At 41.7% G+C, this 16624-nt stretch overlaps 3 protein-coding genes across 3 annotated transcripts; 2 read left to right on the top strand and 1 right to left on the bottom strand.

Moving 5' to 3' along the window:
- Positions 1-1390: 1390 nt before the first annotated feature.
- znf366 (zinc finger protein 366) lies at positions 1391-9272 on the bottom strand. Its single transcript, XM_034542273.1, has 7 exons — positions 9158-9272; positions 6084-7109; positions 5835-6002; positions 5249-5399; positions 4584-4775; positions 2668-2842; positions 1391-2591 (listed from the first exon to the last, which is right to left on the bottom strand). Exons 2-7 carry the CDS (start codon positions 7100-7102, stop codon positions 2158-2160), a joined length of 2139 nt encoding a protein of 712 aa, XP_034398164.1. The 5' UTR covers positions 7103-7109; positions 9158-9272; the 3' UTR covers positions 1391-2157.
- Positions 9273-9499: 227 nt separating this feature from the next.
- On the top strand, positions 9500-13535 carry oxt (oxytocin). Its single transcript, XM_034542287.1, has 5 exons — positions 9500-9612; positions 11747-11860; positions 11976-12100; positions 12442-12646; positions 13390-13535. The coding sequence occupies exons 3-5, from the start codon at positions 11981-11983 to the stop codon at positions 13533-13535; spliced, it is 471 nt and encodes a 156-aa protein (XP_034398178.1). The 5' UTR covers positions 9500-9612; positions 11747-11860; positions 11976-11980.
- Positions 13536-14839: 1304 nt separating this feature from the next.
- LOC117736754 (fatty acid-binding protein, liver-type-like) lies at positions 14840-15668 on the top strand. Its single transcript, XM_034542290.1, has 4 exons — positions 14840-14931; positions 15127-15299; positions 15384-15473; positions 15561-15668. The coding sequence occupies exons 1-4, from the start codon at positions 14853-14855 to the stop codon at positions 15609-15611; spliced, it is 393 nt and encodes a 130-aa protein (XP_034398181.1). The 5' UTR covers positions 14840-14852; the 3' UTR covers positions 15612-15668.
- The last annotated feature ends 956 nt before the right edge of the window (positions 15669-16624 follow it).

Consider the following 16624-nt stretch of genomic DNA (forward strand, 5'->3'; position numbering starts at 1 on the left):
AACTGTTGTTCTGCTTTTAAGTTGAAAACAAACAACATATAAATTATGTGCATGAAGATGGAAAAAAGCCCCCTAAGGTTCTTATTCTTTGCCTCTAGTGCGGTTATATATTTGTTTTAATGTGGCAAACGTATATATAAAGGTTATTATCTAAAATACAAAACAAAATTGTTGAAATATGTTTTAGATAGCTTTAACCTCTTCTAGTAGATATTGAATATATATATATATATATATATATATATATATATATATATATATATATATATATAGACAACGTAGATAACGTTTTTATTTCTATATGTTTAAGGCCAACCACAGCGTGTGTCACAGTAGATGTGTACATCAACTCTATTTTACAGCTTTAGTTGAGTTAAAATTATTTAAATAATGTTAATGATGATAATGATTCACAAATCTTAAATTGTCTTTTTCCTAGTAAGACTATCTTTCATGGTTATGATTGTTGTTGTATTCTTCTACCACAGGATTCATGTACCATCAGTATCTACCTGTTCTCCCGCGTGTCTTGGTCTTTGTATTCTCACGATGTCTAAAGTTTCAGTTCGTTAAAAACACACAGGAGGGACAGAAAGACCTCGTGAACACCATCCTGCCTCAAGTTTCTGAGCTGTGGTCGCTCAAGTGTTGTTCCTCAGAGATTGCACAACACAATGCTGCTCAGAGGAGCTGATTCCAGTAGACGGTGACAACCAACTGCGGGCTCCTCTCCGAGCTTGTGGTTGGGATTGAAACGTGTAGGTGAGGAAAGGAAAGAGGAGGAGGATGTGAGAACTTCCTCAAACTGTTTGCAGTTTCGCCCCGTGGGACACGGTGGTCGTCACTGGTAGAAATGGAGAAGCTGCTGTTCTGCATTTCATCTGACAAGAAAAGGGCTCACTGTTTACCTGAACTGGCACAGTGAGGTATACACTGATGCCACAGCCCGGTGGGCTGGGCGTCAGGTTGAAACACAGTGAATAAATGCCAATTTACTTCATGAGATACAAGAAAAGATGCACTGTATGATAATGTATCTTCTTTGTTATTAAAAAAACAACCTCTGTCATTCTCAGAGAATTTCTGTTTTCTGCGAGGCTTCTGCAATGAGCAGAAACAATGCTTTTATTCTGAGTCAGACAGACATATAAAGCCTTTGTCTGGGACACCCACTGTGTCCGTCGCTGCTGTTTGATCGCAACCTGAAAGAGAGAAGGGGAGAGGTGCTTTCTCTTCCTCTTCCTCTGCTTTGAAGGAGAAGCAGAGAGCCAAGCTTTTTGAAACTCACAGCAATCAATGGCTGGTTTTATATTCTTTCAAAACGCTCTTGTTTATGAGGCGTCCAAACGCAAAAACAGCAGGTTCATTTGACGGGTTCATGTGTCAAGCTTTTATTTTTGTATTAGCAGAATCACATTCAGGTGACCACCATTACACTGCCGTACAATTGAAACATCCCCCCAAAACTGAACTAACAAAGACATATAGATTTCTTTTCAATCTAAACATTAGACGTAAAAAAACAAAATCACAGTTTATTTCTTAAAGAAACCAGAGATTTGAAAAACTCAAGCTTTGTCATGTCTGTCAAAAACACAATGTCCCACAAACAAACTAAACTAAAAACTAAACTAAATAACCCAAACCCATGCACAATGGTTTAAGGAATGACAGATTTTAAAAATTGTATATCATAGATTCATACATTTAAAAGACAGTCAAAGTTAAAAAATTGCATATTTCAGTCAATATTGCAAAATTATTTGTAAAAAAACATTTGCATTTTTATTCACTCATTATTCACTTAATCATACTTATCCAATCATGAATGCACATTAATCTTCTGTCAGTGACTATTAATCAGTGTATGATATGTTCAGTACATGCATTACGCTTCACAGCTTTGTACTTCAGTTACTTCACTGTTTCGGTCAATAAACATGTTCATCTTTCCTTTTTTCGTTTTTTCGGCTACTAAACCACATGATCAGTTTCAGTTAGACACAGACGCACTTTACTTCACCTTCCTGTCACAAAAACAAACCGTCTTCCCTAAAACCTGCATCTTGTTCTCATTCTTTGTCTCATTGTTACGACTCTTCTTCATCCCGTAGGGCCCGTTACTCCCATCAACTCACATGTGCGTGAGCGATGCATTTATTTCACCATCTCGGATGTCTCTTCTGACTGTAAGGGGTGCGCCTGCTCACCTCTGGGATCCACAGAGTGTCCCTCTGCGGCTGACTCCCTCCGTTCATCTGAACTCTGCTGACACATTTCGTTCTGCTTCTCCTCTGGCCTTATCTCAGCTGGAGACCCCTGCCCTCTCTCCTCCAGCTCAGCCATGTACTGGTCCTCGCATGCCACCTGGTGTTGGTCCACCTCAGGGCTGTACTGGCTCCTTCTGTACAAACTCTCCTCATCCTCCTCCTGACACGAGCTTCCAGGGACGCTCTCGCCATCCGACTGGGAGAGACGGAGGCCGGGCAGGCCCGGGGGCTTCTGGGAAAGGTCAAACGGCTCCTCTTGGCTGAAGCGGGTGAGGAGGCCCAGGGGAGTGGTCATGCAGAATCGCCCTCGTCGCCGAAACACTGAAGTCAAAAAAAATTATTAATTACACAGTGTAAAAATAAAATAAAAAATCAACGACAGTATGTATTTCCTTACATCTTTCATTCAGCCCTCTGTCCATGACGCCGTGTTTGACCTTCATGTGTCTGGTGAGGTTTCCCTTCAGCGTGAACTTGCTCGGGCAGTAAAGGCATTTGAAGGGTTTGCTGTCTGAGTGGAGATGCATGTGGCCCATTAGGTTGTGCATCCTGTTGAACTCCTTCCCACAAAGCTGAGAGACAAAGGGAGAGAAATGTATGGAGCCATATAAGCGACTTGACATTTTTACATGGCTGACGTAAAATTCATTGCAACTCAGCAGAGCACAGCAGCTTCCTGGAGTCTCCGCTGGTGCTATAGCGGTTTCCAGTCTGTATGCTAAAATAAGCTAATTAGCTGCTGGCTCAAGCGACACATTTAATATACAGACGTCAGAGTGGTATAATTTCATCTGACTCCCGCCGTTAGATATATTTCCCAGAATTCCCCCTTTTCAAAGTGCTATATCATGACACAGACTGTGTAATTGGCTGTGGTGCGGCTAATTTTGACTACTTTATATACCAGTTTAGTCAAAGAGAAATTATCATATCTAATTTATATCTGCTCTATGGCAAGCAGATAAATGTCGTTGAGTGAATACAAATGTAATTATTTCCCTCTGAAATGCAGTAGAAGTAAAAGAAATAGCACAAAATGGTCACGCACAAGTGAAGCACAAGCAAAATAGCATGGAAGCGCAGTACTTGATTACTTTCCACCACTGACTGTCGTAAATACTATTCGGGGAAGCAAACACAATAGGCCAACACCATCCACCTATTTTTTTCTTTCCCTGCCAAATCTCCTTTGTTAGATGGCTAATTTGTGCAGACTGAGCGACACGTAATCATGAATGAATGTGCAGGCAGTCAGACACACACCCTCCTCCTATCGTTGTTTTCCTCCTTTCCTCTTTGTCTTCCCCCCTCTGTCTCTCTCTCTCACTCCCTGACACACACACATACACACACACACACACACACACACACACAAGAAAAACAGAAAGAGAGAGGAAGCAACATCGAGACTGGGCCAGGAGGAGAACAGGGAAGGGCAACTCCTGCGCTGTCCGCTGTCCTTCCTCTGCATTCTTTTTTATTAGGGTGGTCCTTTCCTTCAGGAGGAGAGAGGGACTGTAAACTGTCCAAGAGGACCGTGAGAAAACAGGAAGCTCCCTCCAGCAGCAGAGAAAGCGAGATGAAATCTATTTGAGGGCCCTTTTCTCCGGGGAGGCTGGGGAGGCCATTGTTAGAGAGGCAGTTTGTGCGGCGATATCCTTCCTATGGACAAGGAGGCTCCTACGGCCAAAAGCCTCTCTCCTATCTGGTCCTCGTCTTAGTCCAATCTCTCCAGAAAAGTGGGGAAATCCTTAAATAGCAGCTACCACAACATATTAAAAGCTATCGGCTATGATTATCAATAAATACACATTGGTTAATTAAGTTTTCAATAAAGGTAGCACCTGGAGTCTCAATGCCTTTATCCAAACCCCTCACAGTAGAATCAGTAAATATTAAAAAGAGTAGCTTGTTGTGAAATACACTTATTTGCTTATTTCGCCAAAGCTGAGAAGAGAAGAATTAATACTATTATTATGTCAGACGCATAACATTAAGCATTATATTTTTACACACAAAGATTAACCAGCGGCTGGTTACCTTATCCCAAAGAATAGAAACAAGGGGAACGAGCTAGCCATAGCTCTAAGTTTACAGTTTGATTTGTGTAACGACTTCTGAGCTTTGGAGGTGCTGATGAATTTCTTTTGTCTTTGGACAGAGCTAGGCTAGCTGATTACCCCTGTTTCTAGTCTGTATGCTAAGCTAAGCTAACTATACGTGCTAACTTATCCTTCCCTTAGAGAGCGAAAGAGGAATTGAAGACCAAACAAAACCCAAAGAGCCCCATTGGACATGAAAAATGTGACCAACCTTGCATTTATAGGGCTTGATGTCCGAGTGGACGATCATGTGAGCCTTCAGAGTTTGTTTTTGGACAAAACTCTTGAAGCACATGTGGCACTGGTAGGCTCGAATGTTGGTGTGGATGAGGACGTGGCGTTTCATGTTTGCCAACAGGGTGAACTCACGACCACAGATGCGACACTTGTGCTCCTTCACGCCCTGAAGAACGAGAGAATGTGGAGGTAGTGATGTGAGCAATGTGGTCAGCAGTCTGCTGTTTAAAATCTTAGGTCAATTTAACCCCACTGATCTTTATTTTAGCCTCTTTATTTTAAAAAATTGTGGCGATCCCAAAGTTTCCAAAGATACCAAATGTGTTTTTGTATGAAATTTGTATGAAATGATATGAAGACATCAGAAGACTTGGGTTTCAACATGTACCTCAGTGTAAACATCATACTACTTCCCATACTACAGTTTATTTGATACGTCAAACAGTGTAGAATCAAGTTTGTAAAGTGAAAATAAGGATGAAAATAAGGTGTGAAAAATAGCTTCAGAAGCCAGATTGTCAGGGGAAATTGCGTTGAGACAGCTGCCAAAATAACATGTTAGAAGCAGAAGAAGAAAACAATTTGAGCCATCGCAACCCACGGCTATCAAAAAATGACAAAATGCTGTGTTAAACCTACTTTGTGAGTGAGCGTGTGCTGTTTCAGGTGGTGTGACTGGATGAACTCCATCCCACACTCGCTGCAGATGTACGGTCTGATGTCTTTGTGTTTCATCATGTGGTTCTGAAGCTGGCTCGGGTACTGGAACGTCTTCTGGCACTCTGCACACCTGCAGGTACAAGATGTAGCCTCTACGGTTAACCTCTTTATTCAGACAGATATACATCTTGACTGTTAAAGCAGTAATTCAACATTTTGGGACACGTGTTTGCTGTCTGAATTAGATGAGAAGATCGATACCACTCTGTAATGTTTGTACTGTAAATATGCCGCTAAATACAAGTGCATATTAAACACATGGTTGTCTACGTGGGATCATGTGGTACATTTTGTTACCATTGCACTGAGCCATGCTACTCCACATTTCCATATGTATGCTAAGCTAAGATAACTAGCTGGAGCTTCATATTTAGTGGACAGACCAGATTGGTGTCTATCTTTTGTCAAGAAAAACAACTAAAAGTATTTCCCAAAATGTCCAACTGTTGCGTTACGAATACAATCACGACGTTTCATCAAAGGGAAGAACCAGTTTTGTGCTCACCTGTACAAGGTGGGGCCGCGGTGGGCGGTCAAATGCCTCTTCAGCTGGGCCAGTGTAGGAAAATCCAGCCCGCACTCCACACAAACGTTCTCCTGTCCTTTGTCGTGCTTCAGCTCGTGAGCGCGAAGCTCACTGGGGTAAGCGAAACCTCTACCGCACACACTGCAGCTGGAGGGGCAGATAAAGTTCGTCAAAGATCAGCGTAAAAAGAGGACAGTTGAAAATATGCACCTGTCTTAAAACATCTACCTGTATGGCTTCACATCGCTGTGCTGCATCATGTGTCTCTTCAGGTGGCTGGTCTGAGTGAAGGCCTTGTGACACACCTGGCACTTGTGGGGCCTCATGCCCTGGTGGGTGAGCAGGTGTGTGTGCAGGTGGCTCAGCTGCTTAAACAGCTTCCCACACAGGTGGCATCCATGTGGCTTGATGCCGTTGTGCCCGAGGATGTGCGTTACCAGGTTGTACTTGGAGGTGTAGGACTTCTCACACATGCGACACTTCCATCTCTTCTGGCCTCCGCCTACTTCTACATAATAACTGTCGTCGACGTGGACGTTGAGACCGAGCTTTTCAGCACTGGTCGTTGCACCCCGAGGGGGTCCTTCACGTCCACGATGCCCGGGGCGAAGGTCCTCTCTTGGGTAGAAAGAACCAGGGGAGAGGTGCATGGCGGGCCCGAGCATGAAGAAGGGGTATGGGAGGAGGCTGTGGTGGAGAGGTGGGAAGTAGGGAGGATGGAGGAGGAGAGGAGAGGGAGGCCAAACAGGGGAAGGACTGAGAGGCTCCTGTTTCACCTGCACAGGTAGATTAATACCTGGTGATCTGTGATGAAGCTGCAGTGTGTTTAGCTCGATCATACCGGGGATGGGCTTAGGAGGTGGGGAGGGGATAAGGTGAGGGAGGAGAGAGAAGGGGATGTGGGAGAGGTGCACCGTCTTCTTACTGTGGCTTTTGTCTGCCTCCTCAACTCCTCTGTCAGGAGATTCACCTCCTTGGGCGTCTACTTTGAGAGGAGTTCTTTTGCGTTTTTGGGATCCTTCCTTTTGGGCGTAACTGGGACCAAGCATGGAAAAGAAGGCGGGGGTGCTGAACGCGCTATAGTCTCTGCTGGGTGACATGCTGGGGTATCTGGGAGGGGAGAATTTTGGGGGCTTAATGTTGAGCGGAGGTGGGCTTAGGTAGAAACTCAGCGGAGATATTTGTCTTAGCTCATCTCTGAGGGGTGACCTTCTTGCTGGTGAGAAATTCACTCTGTCCGTTTCCATCTTCTCTCTGCATTAGAAAGAGTACAATACGTGGTTACAGTGGTGGAGGAAGTATTCAGATCCTTTACTTATGTAGATGTCGCAATACCACAATGTGAAGGTACTCTGTTAAGTAAGAGTAAGTAGAGTAAGTAAAAGTAATTGTTCTGCAGGAAAATAGCTCCAGTGGCTGATATAGTAAAATATATTACAATTGATTATTTACTGTTGATGATGGAGCGTGTCACAAGAAACATTGTAATGGGTGATGATTAGATGACTTATACAAAAAACCGTATCTTTGCTTTTTTATGTGAAATATTGGATACTTTTTCCTCTTTGGTTCTTGAACAGATATTTAAATTCAACCTGCTAAGATTTTATGAGTAAATGTCTCTTTGATAAAGGGACCTTTTTCGGTCAAAAGTTGTCAATCACTGAAATAATCTTTAACAATTGTATATTTCAAGATCATCATATGTCTTGTGTGAAAACTTAATCTGAAAATGCATTATAGCTTTCTGTTACATAAATTGTGTGTAGTAAAAAGTACAGTATTTAGAGTCGGAGATAAAGTATCATAAAAAAGAAATACCCAAGTAAAGTACAAGTGCTCCAAAAGAGACACAAACTTGAACAAAGGTTTTTCCAAAGATTCCGATCTGGTTTCTTTTTCTGATGTGAAACTGCGTCTCTGAAGGTTTCTGTGGAAGTGATGTAACTGGACAGTCTTGTGTTGACGGCCACACCTTCCAGTGTTCAACCTGAAACCTTTCACTTCTTTTTATTCTCACAGATCTCCTCCTCTCCTGAAAGTAGGAAGTTATCTGTGAAATGTTCACCTCCACCTCCCGCACACTTTTCACTTCTCCATGTCGTTTTCTCTCTGCTCTGTTCTCTGTTCATCTCATTTCATTTTTTTTGCACTGATAGCCAGGAATAACTTCCCCTTTTCTCCTCCACTGATAATGCTGTACGGGATGATTTAATCTGTATCTCTGTGAGAAGCCTGAAGTCAGTGGTCGATTAGATAACTGATACGTTTAAAACTGTGAAATGTTAACATGTCACAGCTATGAATAACATCGCCACTGCAATGCGTATGTGCGTATACTTCAGTGTAGATGATGGTCATGGGTGAAAAAGTGACGCTCGGAAGGGAACTGTCTTACTTCTGCATGCCATCTGAAATGTGCTTAGCAGTATGCATCTATTCTGTTCCTTTAAATAGCTCGGTGCTTATCAATGAGAAGCTACTGAGATCCATATCAATCCACTGAAGCATAGTTATACTTTACTGTCTGCTACATGTTGTTTTTCTGTTGGTTGTTGCATGTGCTGCAACTACACTCTCCATTCCATAATGCAGAAAAAATACAACTGCAGATTATTTTCAAAGTTGATTAATCTGCAGAGTGTTCTGATCGCAAACAATCGTTTCATTGTTTGGTCAGAAAATACTAGTTTAAATTTCTTAAAAATACAAAGTGATATCTTGTCATCAATGTCTTGTTTTGTCTGATCAAAACCTAAAAGAAAAGCAAAGAGAAGCTGCAGATTCTCATTTAGATGCTGAAAAATGTAATATTTAGTTCTTTTTTTCTCTTGAAAAGTGCCATTAGAGGAAGATCAGACAGATACATTCACATTTCATATAGTTCAGTGTCATATTGTTTCCACAAAAACAAAAAAACATCTCTCTGAGAACAAGGAATTTCACTCCATATCAATAAATAATGGAAATACACGCTACAGCGACACAAGTACATACACCACATGCAGAATGCAAGAAGAATGTCATTCTGCCTCTTCCAAAGATGTTGAAGCACTTTCAGATGCACACTGAAATTGCCAATGATTCCCTGTCAGTGAGTTTCAAACGCTCCCCTAGAAAGAACCTGGTCTTTTATCCTCTTCACATCTCGCACTGAAGATGCACCGTGCAAAGACCCCCAGGCTACACTTTGCCACACTGTGCATTACATCCATTAAAAGCTGAAGCCCCTCCTCATATGCCAGCCAGTGCCATGTAAGTGTGTGTGTGTGTGTGTGTGTGAGTGGGGGGGGGGAACTCACCAGTTGAGTGGAGCCGAGTGTGTTTGGCTGAATTGCTGCAGCTGCTGCTGTTGTTGTACCTGTACCTGGTACCTGCGTTTCTCTCCCTCCTGCTCGGACTGCAACCCTCCTGACAATGAGCCGCCCGTCCACGGATAGCATTTGAAGTGACTTAAGAAAGAGAACAGGAACAATCACTTTGTTCTCATTTTTCAGATGAGTACCTTCGGAGAGAAGGAAGGAAGGGAGGGGAGAGGAAGTCAACAAGCCTAGTGCCTTCCTGCAGAAAAATAAGGAAACACTAGATAGACATCTCTCCATTTCTCTATGAAATAGGGATTTTGCACAGCTTTTGGAGGAATGGCGAGATGTGATGTTGCAGAAGAAAACAATGCAGTTGGAATGTTTGGCAGCTGTGAAGTGGAGCGATGGAAGAGGATCTCAGTCTGTTAGAAACACAGCTCAAAGAAGTGCATGTTAGTAATGACTGATTTCATATCTTTGAGATTTACTTCAGGTATTTTAGGTTGCAGCAGATGAAGTTAATGGTTAGTCGGTTAGGTGCATATTGTGTATCATACAGTGGCTTTGCACTATGGGGATGAATAATGTAAAATCTAATCTATAACGAAGAGAAAACACCACCTCTGTGAAACATTTGGTGTTAAGTTCTTCTTTCTTTCTTCTCTCTCTATGGCCATTTTTAGAACCTTGTGTTTGGTGCTCCTGTTATATACCTACTGCAGGGACAGCGGAGCACGTTCTCCAACAGACTGCTTCAGCTCCGCTGTCACAAGGACAGATACAGGAGAACATTCCTGATACAGGAGAACATTCCTTATACAGGAGAACATTCCAGATACAGGAGAACATTCCTTATACAGGAGAACATTCCTGATACAGGAGAACATTCCTTATACAGGAGAACATTCCAGATACAGGAGAGCATTCCTGATACAGGAGAACATTCCTGATACAGCAGAACATTCCTGATACAGGAGAACATTCCAGATACAGGAGAGCATTCCAGATACAGGAGAGCATTCCTGATACAGGAGAACATTACAGATACAGGAGAACATTCCTGATACAGGAGAACATTACAGATACAGGAGAACATTCCTACATTCCTGATACAGGAGAACATTCCTGCCCACTGCTATTAGACTATCAAACTGATCAACAATAAGCCTTGCACCGCTGTCACTTTATACTTTAGAGACACTGTATACACTTTCATTTTTACACTTTCATTTTGATTTGATTTTTTACATTTTCATTTCCTTTATTATTTAAATTCTTAAATGTAACATGCCCTGCTATTTTATTATATTGTATTGTATTGTATATTTAAAAAAAAAAAAAAAAAAAACAGTCACAGACGAAGAAAAGGTTAAAAGTGTCACCACAGCCACTAGGAGGCAAGAGTGGCCCATTGTCTGAGTGGCAGATGACAACCAATCAGAAAGTGATGTCAGCCTGCCTCAATGTCCCTCTCCCCTCTCTTGGCTCAGAAGTTAGCAAACATAGACAACGTTTTGAATTTATTTTTAATAGAGATGAGGTGGCAGTTAGTGGATCGAGGAGTGAGCGGCAGTAATTTAGCTCATATCATTGAAACGGGGAAACTGTCTTTTATGGTCTGTGGCCGATCATTAGCTGTGTTAATTAGCCCATAAGACCAATTAACCTCAGACCTGGACAATGTGTCCCTCAATTTCTGCGAGAAATTAAGGACTTTATTAATAGAAAATAATATCTGTAGCGTGTGTTTGTGTGTGTGTGTGTGTGTGTGTGTGTGTGTATGTGTTTCCTCATCATTGTTTTTGTTTTCAGCAGGCCAAGGTGCAGAGACAATCTTTTCTCATGACCTTTTTTAAACCAGCTTTTTTCAACTGTATACCCCCATCTTTATTGTAAAATATAAATTTGATTTATGTTTACTTCCTGTCACCTGACTGTAAATAAACGGAACCACATTTAGAAAGTTGAAGTTTAAAACTGTGAAATAGTGACATACAAATGGCTCGTTTAAAGGCTCAGTTTCTGAAAGCTGGCTTGGTGTATTTCTCCATGAATTGAGCGTTTTGATGCTTTCATATTATTTATATAGCACTTAGACCTGCTTTATGGGAAAGTCTTACATTTTGCACTATGGAACCTTTAATGTATTGATTGAATGAAATGATTGCTGTACTTTCATCAGTAGGCCATAGGCTCAATCTCCATTGTGTTACCTCATTTGACGATATGGTGCTTTAACTGGTATTTATTCAAACGAGAATCTTCGAGATTGCCGCTTTACAAAGAAAAATCCTCATAATGTATTTCATTTTGTACTACACACGTATCCCCTCATACTTCAAATTCCATCTCCCCATTCACTTCCTGACCTCTCTGACTTTCCTGTCCTCTCTAACATGCACGGTCACGCACCACGAGCGCTCCTGTAATAATTCTCAAGAGCAAGAAGCAAACCGGGCCACAGAACTGCCTGGCCCTTTTGACCCGGGCGGCCCAGTGGTCAGCTTCATTTCCGGAGGTGATAGTAACTCAAACGGGCTCATTAAGGATCTCTAAGTGGCTTTTGGGTTTCTGTGTCACTCTCAGAAGAAGCTATGGAAGTATATAAGACATGTCAGAGGCACCAAGAACAGAAGAAGCATCAAGGAGCACCTGGAAGCAACACATCTACCGCATCTACGTCAAGAGATTAAACAACAAGTGAGTTTTGCTTCTTCAGATTAGTGTCTAGATTTTCTGGTCAGTGGATGGTTTTGTAGAATTGTGAGTTAACTACTAACTTTTTGTCTTTTTCATCTTTCTTTCACTTTCTCAGCAGAAATGACTGGAGCTGCCGTGTCCGTGTGCCTACTTTTTCTCCTGTCTCTATGTTCAGCGTGTTACATCTCTAACTGTCCTATCGGTGGGAAGAGGTCCATCATGGATGCACCGCTGCGAAAGGTGAGCTGCTTTTACCAATATATACGAAAAAGATCATGAACTGACAAATGTCTGCTAGATTCAAAGAGGTTTTTTTCATATTGCCCAAAAGGGTTTTAGAATCGGAACAGCCTACAACACCCTCTGTCCTTTGACCTTTGATGTAGACAACAATTAAATAAACAGTATCTCCTAAAACTTTTTATGTTTGGACTTTCATGCTTAAATAAGAAAAAAGGAATAACAATAAAGGGAATTTCCCTTCAAGGATACCTAGCTCACATGAAATGCTAAAAACTATGCTAAATTGCGTCACCATATTCTTAATAACAGCTATAATAATCAATAATTTGGTCCTCCAGTGCATGTCCTGTGGACCCGGAGACAGGGGCCGCTGCTTCGGCCCGAATATCTGCTGCGGGGAGGGCCTCGGCTGCCTGCTGGGCTCTACGGAAACGGCTCGCTGCGTGGAGGAGACCTACCTGCTCACCCCCTGCCAGGCAGGAGGGAGACCCTGTGGATCTGAGGGAGGACGCTGCGCTGCTTCAGGACTCTGCTGTGATGCAGGTCAGGATGTCCTGAAATACATTTGGCAGTGGTAGAAGAAGTATTCAGAACCTTTTCTTGAGTAAAAGTAGCCCTCCGTCAAGTCCTGTATTTCAAACTTTACAAAGTGATTAAATCAAGACGTATTATCAGCAGCATTAACTTAAAGTATAAGGCTGAATGGCTCCTTCAGAGTTAGTTATTATACCATTAGATCTTAGTTACTGCATTGCATCACTATGTAAATGGCAATTTAATGTTCTAGTTGCAGCTGAATCTAGTTTTTTCATTTACTATTGGGTGGTTTAATAGACTGTACAACAAAGCATTGGGATTTATTTGCTTATTATTAGTGTTTGAGATCTGAATCTGGAAAGCATCTCATTGTCAAATAAATCTAGTCGAGTAAAGACCACAATACTTTCCTCTGAAATGCAGTAGAGTAAAATGATTAAACAAACCTCGATTTCAAGTACATTACTTGAGTAAATGTACTTATTACACACCATATAGGATTACTTTTCTAGTAGATTATATGGTATTTCAAGCTTTGTTTCACCTCAGTGGAACAAATCCCTGCTTTACAAAGAAATAAGCAACGCACTGTGTCTTTGCGTATGAGGTCACGCGATCATTTGCTCTCTTCCTTTGAAAAGGTATACGGCCCTGGGTCAAACCTGATAACAACACATCTGCAGTAACACACAACTAAGTTCTTAGCAATAACTCCTCTTTTGTTTGTTTCTGTCTTCACCGTTTTACAGAAAGCTGCACCACGGACCAATCCTGCCTCGTCGAGGAGGAAGGAGATGACCAGAACGGCCAATTCGAAGGCAGCGACCCCGGTGACATCATCCTCAGGCTCCTGCATCTGGCTGGTCTCAATTCGCCCCATCGAGTTCACCAATGAGCTGCTGCTGTAGAAACGCCGTGGGACTTGTAGTTGTGTAGTTCATATAGTTGTATCTCTATGTCTAGTGCCTCTATGTAGAGTGCCTTTGTCAATATATTTTTATGTATGAAAAGCGGGATGAATATTGACAGTGGTCACCTAGATATCTGCATGTTGAAATAAAGTTTTGAGAGAGCATTCAATGTTGTTGGTTTTTTTCAGTTAGATCCCCCCCTGACTAAAACGTGGCTTCATTTTCGAACCCTGTGAATCGTTTTCTCTACGGAGCAAAAGGACAAGTCAGCATGAAGCTTATCGGGCTGCAGCGTTACTCTCTATTCCCATGTCAATGTACAAAGACCACAGTCCTCTTTATCTTTTCCAATGGATTCAAAGGGTTCCTCACATGCAATAGTTATGGCGGTGTGTGTTTGTGTGTGTGTGTGTGTTTGTGTGTTTGTGTGTGTGTGTGTGTGTGCGTGCGTGGGTGGGTGGGTGTTATTGTGGCAACTCAAGTGACACAATATCACTTTTGCAATAGTTATGGGGGTCACCTTTGATCCATTTTTCTTTTCTTTTTACTTGCTCTCATGAATCTCTTTTTCAAATCTTATCTTGAACCTTGTGACCTAAGTAAAGTGTAAAGGATCATTACACAGATAAAGCAGTGCAAAGCTGCAGAAGTTTCTTTTATCAGACTTCAAATATATTACACAATAATATATATGCACTTTAACACTATGAATATAAAACTACTTTCTTTTCTTGTTAACCTAAACTGAATCTTTTAAAGTTTTGATCGCTCTTTTTTTCCCATGATCTGGGAAACTTTCATTTAAAAACAAATCTTAATGTAATAATATCATCAAAAGGCATTACATGAATCATACCCCAAAAGCTGCTGACTGCACTGTTTTTTTGCGGCTTTCCCTCTCCCTTCCTTTGTTCTATATGCCCTTTTACGCCTTTTCTCTTCTTCAGTGCACCTCTCAGAGTTTCACAGAAGTTTAAGAGACAATGTTTTTCTCTGAGAGCTGAATTTTGTTGGTAAAATCAGGGGAAACATTTCCTCTTATTTTTCCTGAAACGGCGTATTTTGTTTAATCTTCTATGCGTGAACCCCAAGTAACAGGCATGTTTCCTCTCCTCTGCATGAAGAGCTACCTAACTTTAGTTTAGTCAGCGAGTACCCCTTTAATTCTCAGTCCTTATCTGCAGTGGTTCTGGAAGTGGGCTGGAGTTGGCTTGATGTCAAACACCTGTGGTTAATGATTTTCACCCCTGGAGTTTGAGAGTATAAAACAGGCAGCCAATCACTTCTCTTACTTACCTTCAATGTTTGACACCATGTCTTTTTCTGGAAAGTACCAGCTGGAGTCTCAGGAGAACTTTGAGGCTTTCATGAAGGCCATTGGTGAGCTTGCAACTCTCTTTCCTAAAGGTTTTTAACCAGGAGCTTTGAAAGTGTTTTGAGGGTTTCTGGGGTTATTTGACCCCAAAAAAAGTTGTAACATGAAAAGTTTTGCAATCCAAAGGTTTTGCTGGCTTGTCTAGCTGTGTTGAGCTAGTAAATGGGGTGTTTCTCAACCAGTTGCATTTCTGTCTTGAGGTCTCCCTGACGAACTCATCCAGAAAGGCAAAGACCTCAAGAGTGTCTCTGAGATCGAGCAGACTGGTGACCACTTCAAAGTGTCCGTCACCACTGGCTCCAAGGTCCTCACTAACACCTTCCAGATCGGCCAGGAGGCAGAGCTGGAGACGCTCACTGGGGAGAAGGTTAAGGTAAGCCAGGGCACTAAAAGAAAGCAGAAACCTGAACTCTTAATGTAAGAAAATGGCACGTTGACCTTGTTCTGCCTCTTTAAGGCGACGGTTCAGCGTGATGGCAACAAGCTGAAGGTCTGCCTAAAGGGAATAGAGTCCGTCACAGAACTGGATGGAGACACAATCGTCAATGTAAGTAGTCAAAACTCATTGTGACTTCTTGAATAATAATGACTTGCATTTCTAAGCTTTTTTTTTTTTTTTACCCCCTCTCCCCAGACTATGACTCTTGGCAGCATTGTGTACAAAAGGACAAGCAAACGCATCTAACTGTCTGCACTTGGGATAATAAATGTTGAAAAAATAACTGCTATCTTGAGTTCTTTTGACAACTGCTAAACCTGATGAAGGCATGAAATGGCCAACAGCTTGTCTGTAGTTTGTTTAAAGAAAATATGACAAACGCATGTAGTGATACACTTTTCAGTATTGTGACTTCCCTCACTGTCTTTTTGCAAAAGATGAGTTCAGTCAAGAGGCTTTAAATGTTCACATGCAATCCCAAGATGAACAATGCATCCTCTGCTCTGACCCTAATGACATGAGGAATGTCGGCCGCATGCCAGGGAGCTGACTTGTGCAGATCCCCCAATGGACAACAGGGGAAGTCAGGCTTTTTTTTTTTTTAATTTTTTAAAAAGCCTCCTTGATAACTTGTTGCAGAATAAAGCTAATTGTTTAAAGGAACGCCTCACTAGAGCTAAGCTTAACGCTGCAATAAAAAACGATAAACTTTTTAAAAACGCCTTTTTATGCAACAAAATGCTGGTACCTTGTGAATTAATCTTTCAGCAACACACTGATCACTTCATACTTAACTTATACCTCTATAAAAAAGTATTGTTTTTAGCCACTGCAAGTTTTTGTAACATGGCATTGTGAACTAGTAGAATAACTTTAGTATAAAGGCTGGGTTTTTTTGTACCCGGCCTTCTCTTCCAGGTCTGGCCACATCTGCTCGTCCAGCGCACAAGCAATGCCGTCACTAAAGAGGAGGGGGTAACCTGAGGTCTATTTGTAGTGCAGAGGCTCACACTGTTCAATTATTGCTTTCTTGTGTCTGCCAATTCATGGTGTGTTTGCATTTTGAGTAGAAGTGTTTACCCAAAGATTGTATGAGATTCTTTTTTGACGGTAAGACAGTTTTTGTAAAGCGTGTTGCAAAATTTAAGTGCGATGCAGAAAATGTGTTCAATTTGGGGTCCTTTGTTTACAGTGTGAATGGCTTGAATACTTTTCTGAGCATTAAATTGTCTAGAACAAAAGACATATTACAAAACAAT

This window comes from Cyclopterus lumpus, chromosome 9 (genome assembly GCF_009769545.1).
Source record: "Cyclopterus lumpus isolate fCycLum1 chromosome 9, fCycLum1.pri, whole genome shotgun sequence".
In the NCBI taxonomy this organism is placed as follows: domain Eukaryota; kingdom Metazoa; phylum Chordata; class Actinopteri; order Perciformes; family Cyclopteridae; genus Cyclopterus; species Cyclopterus lumpus.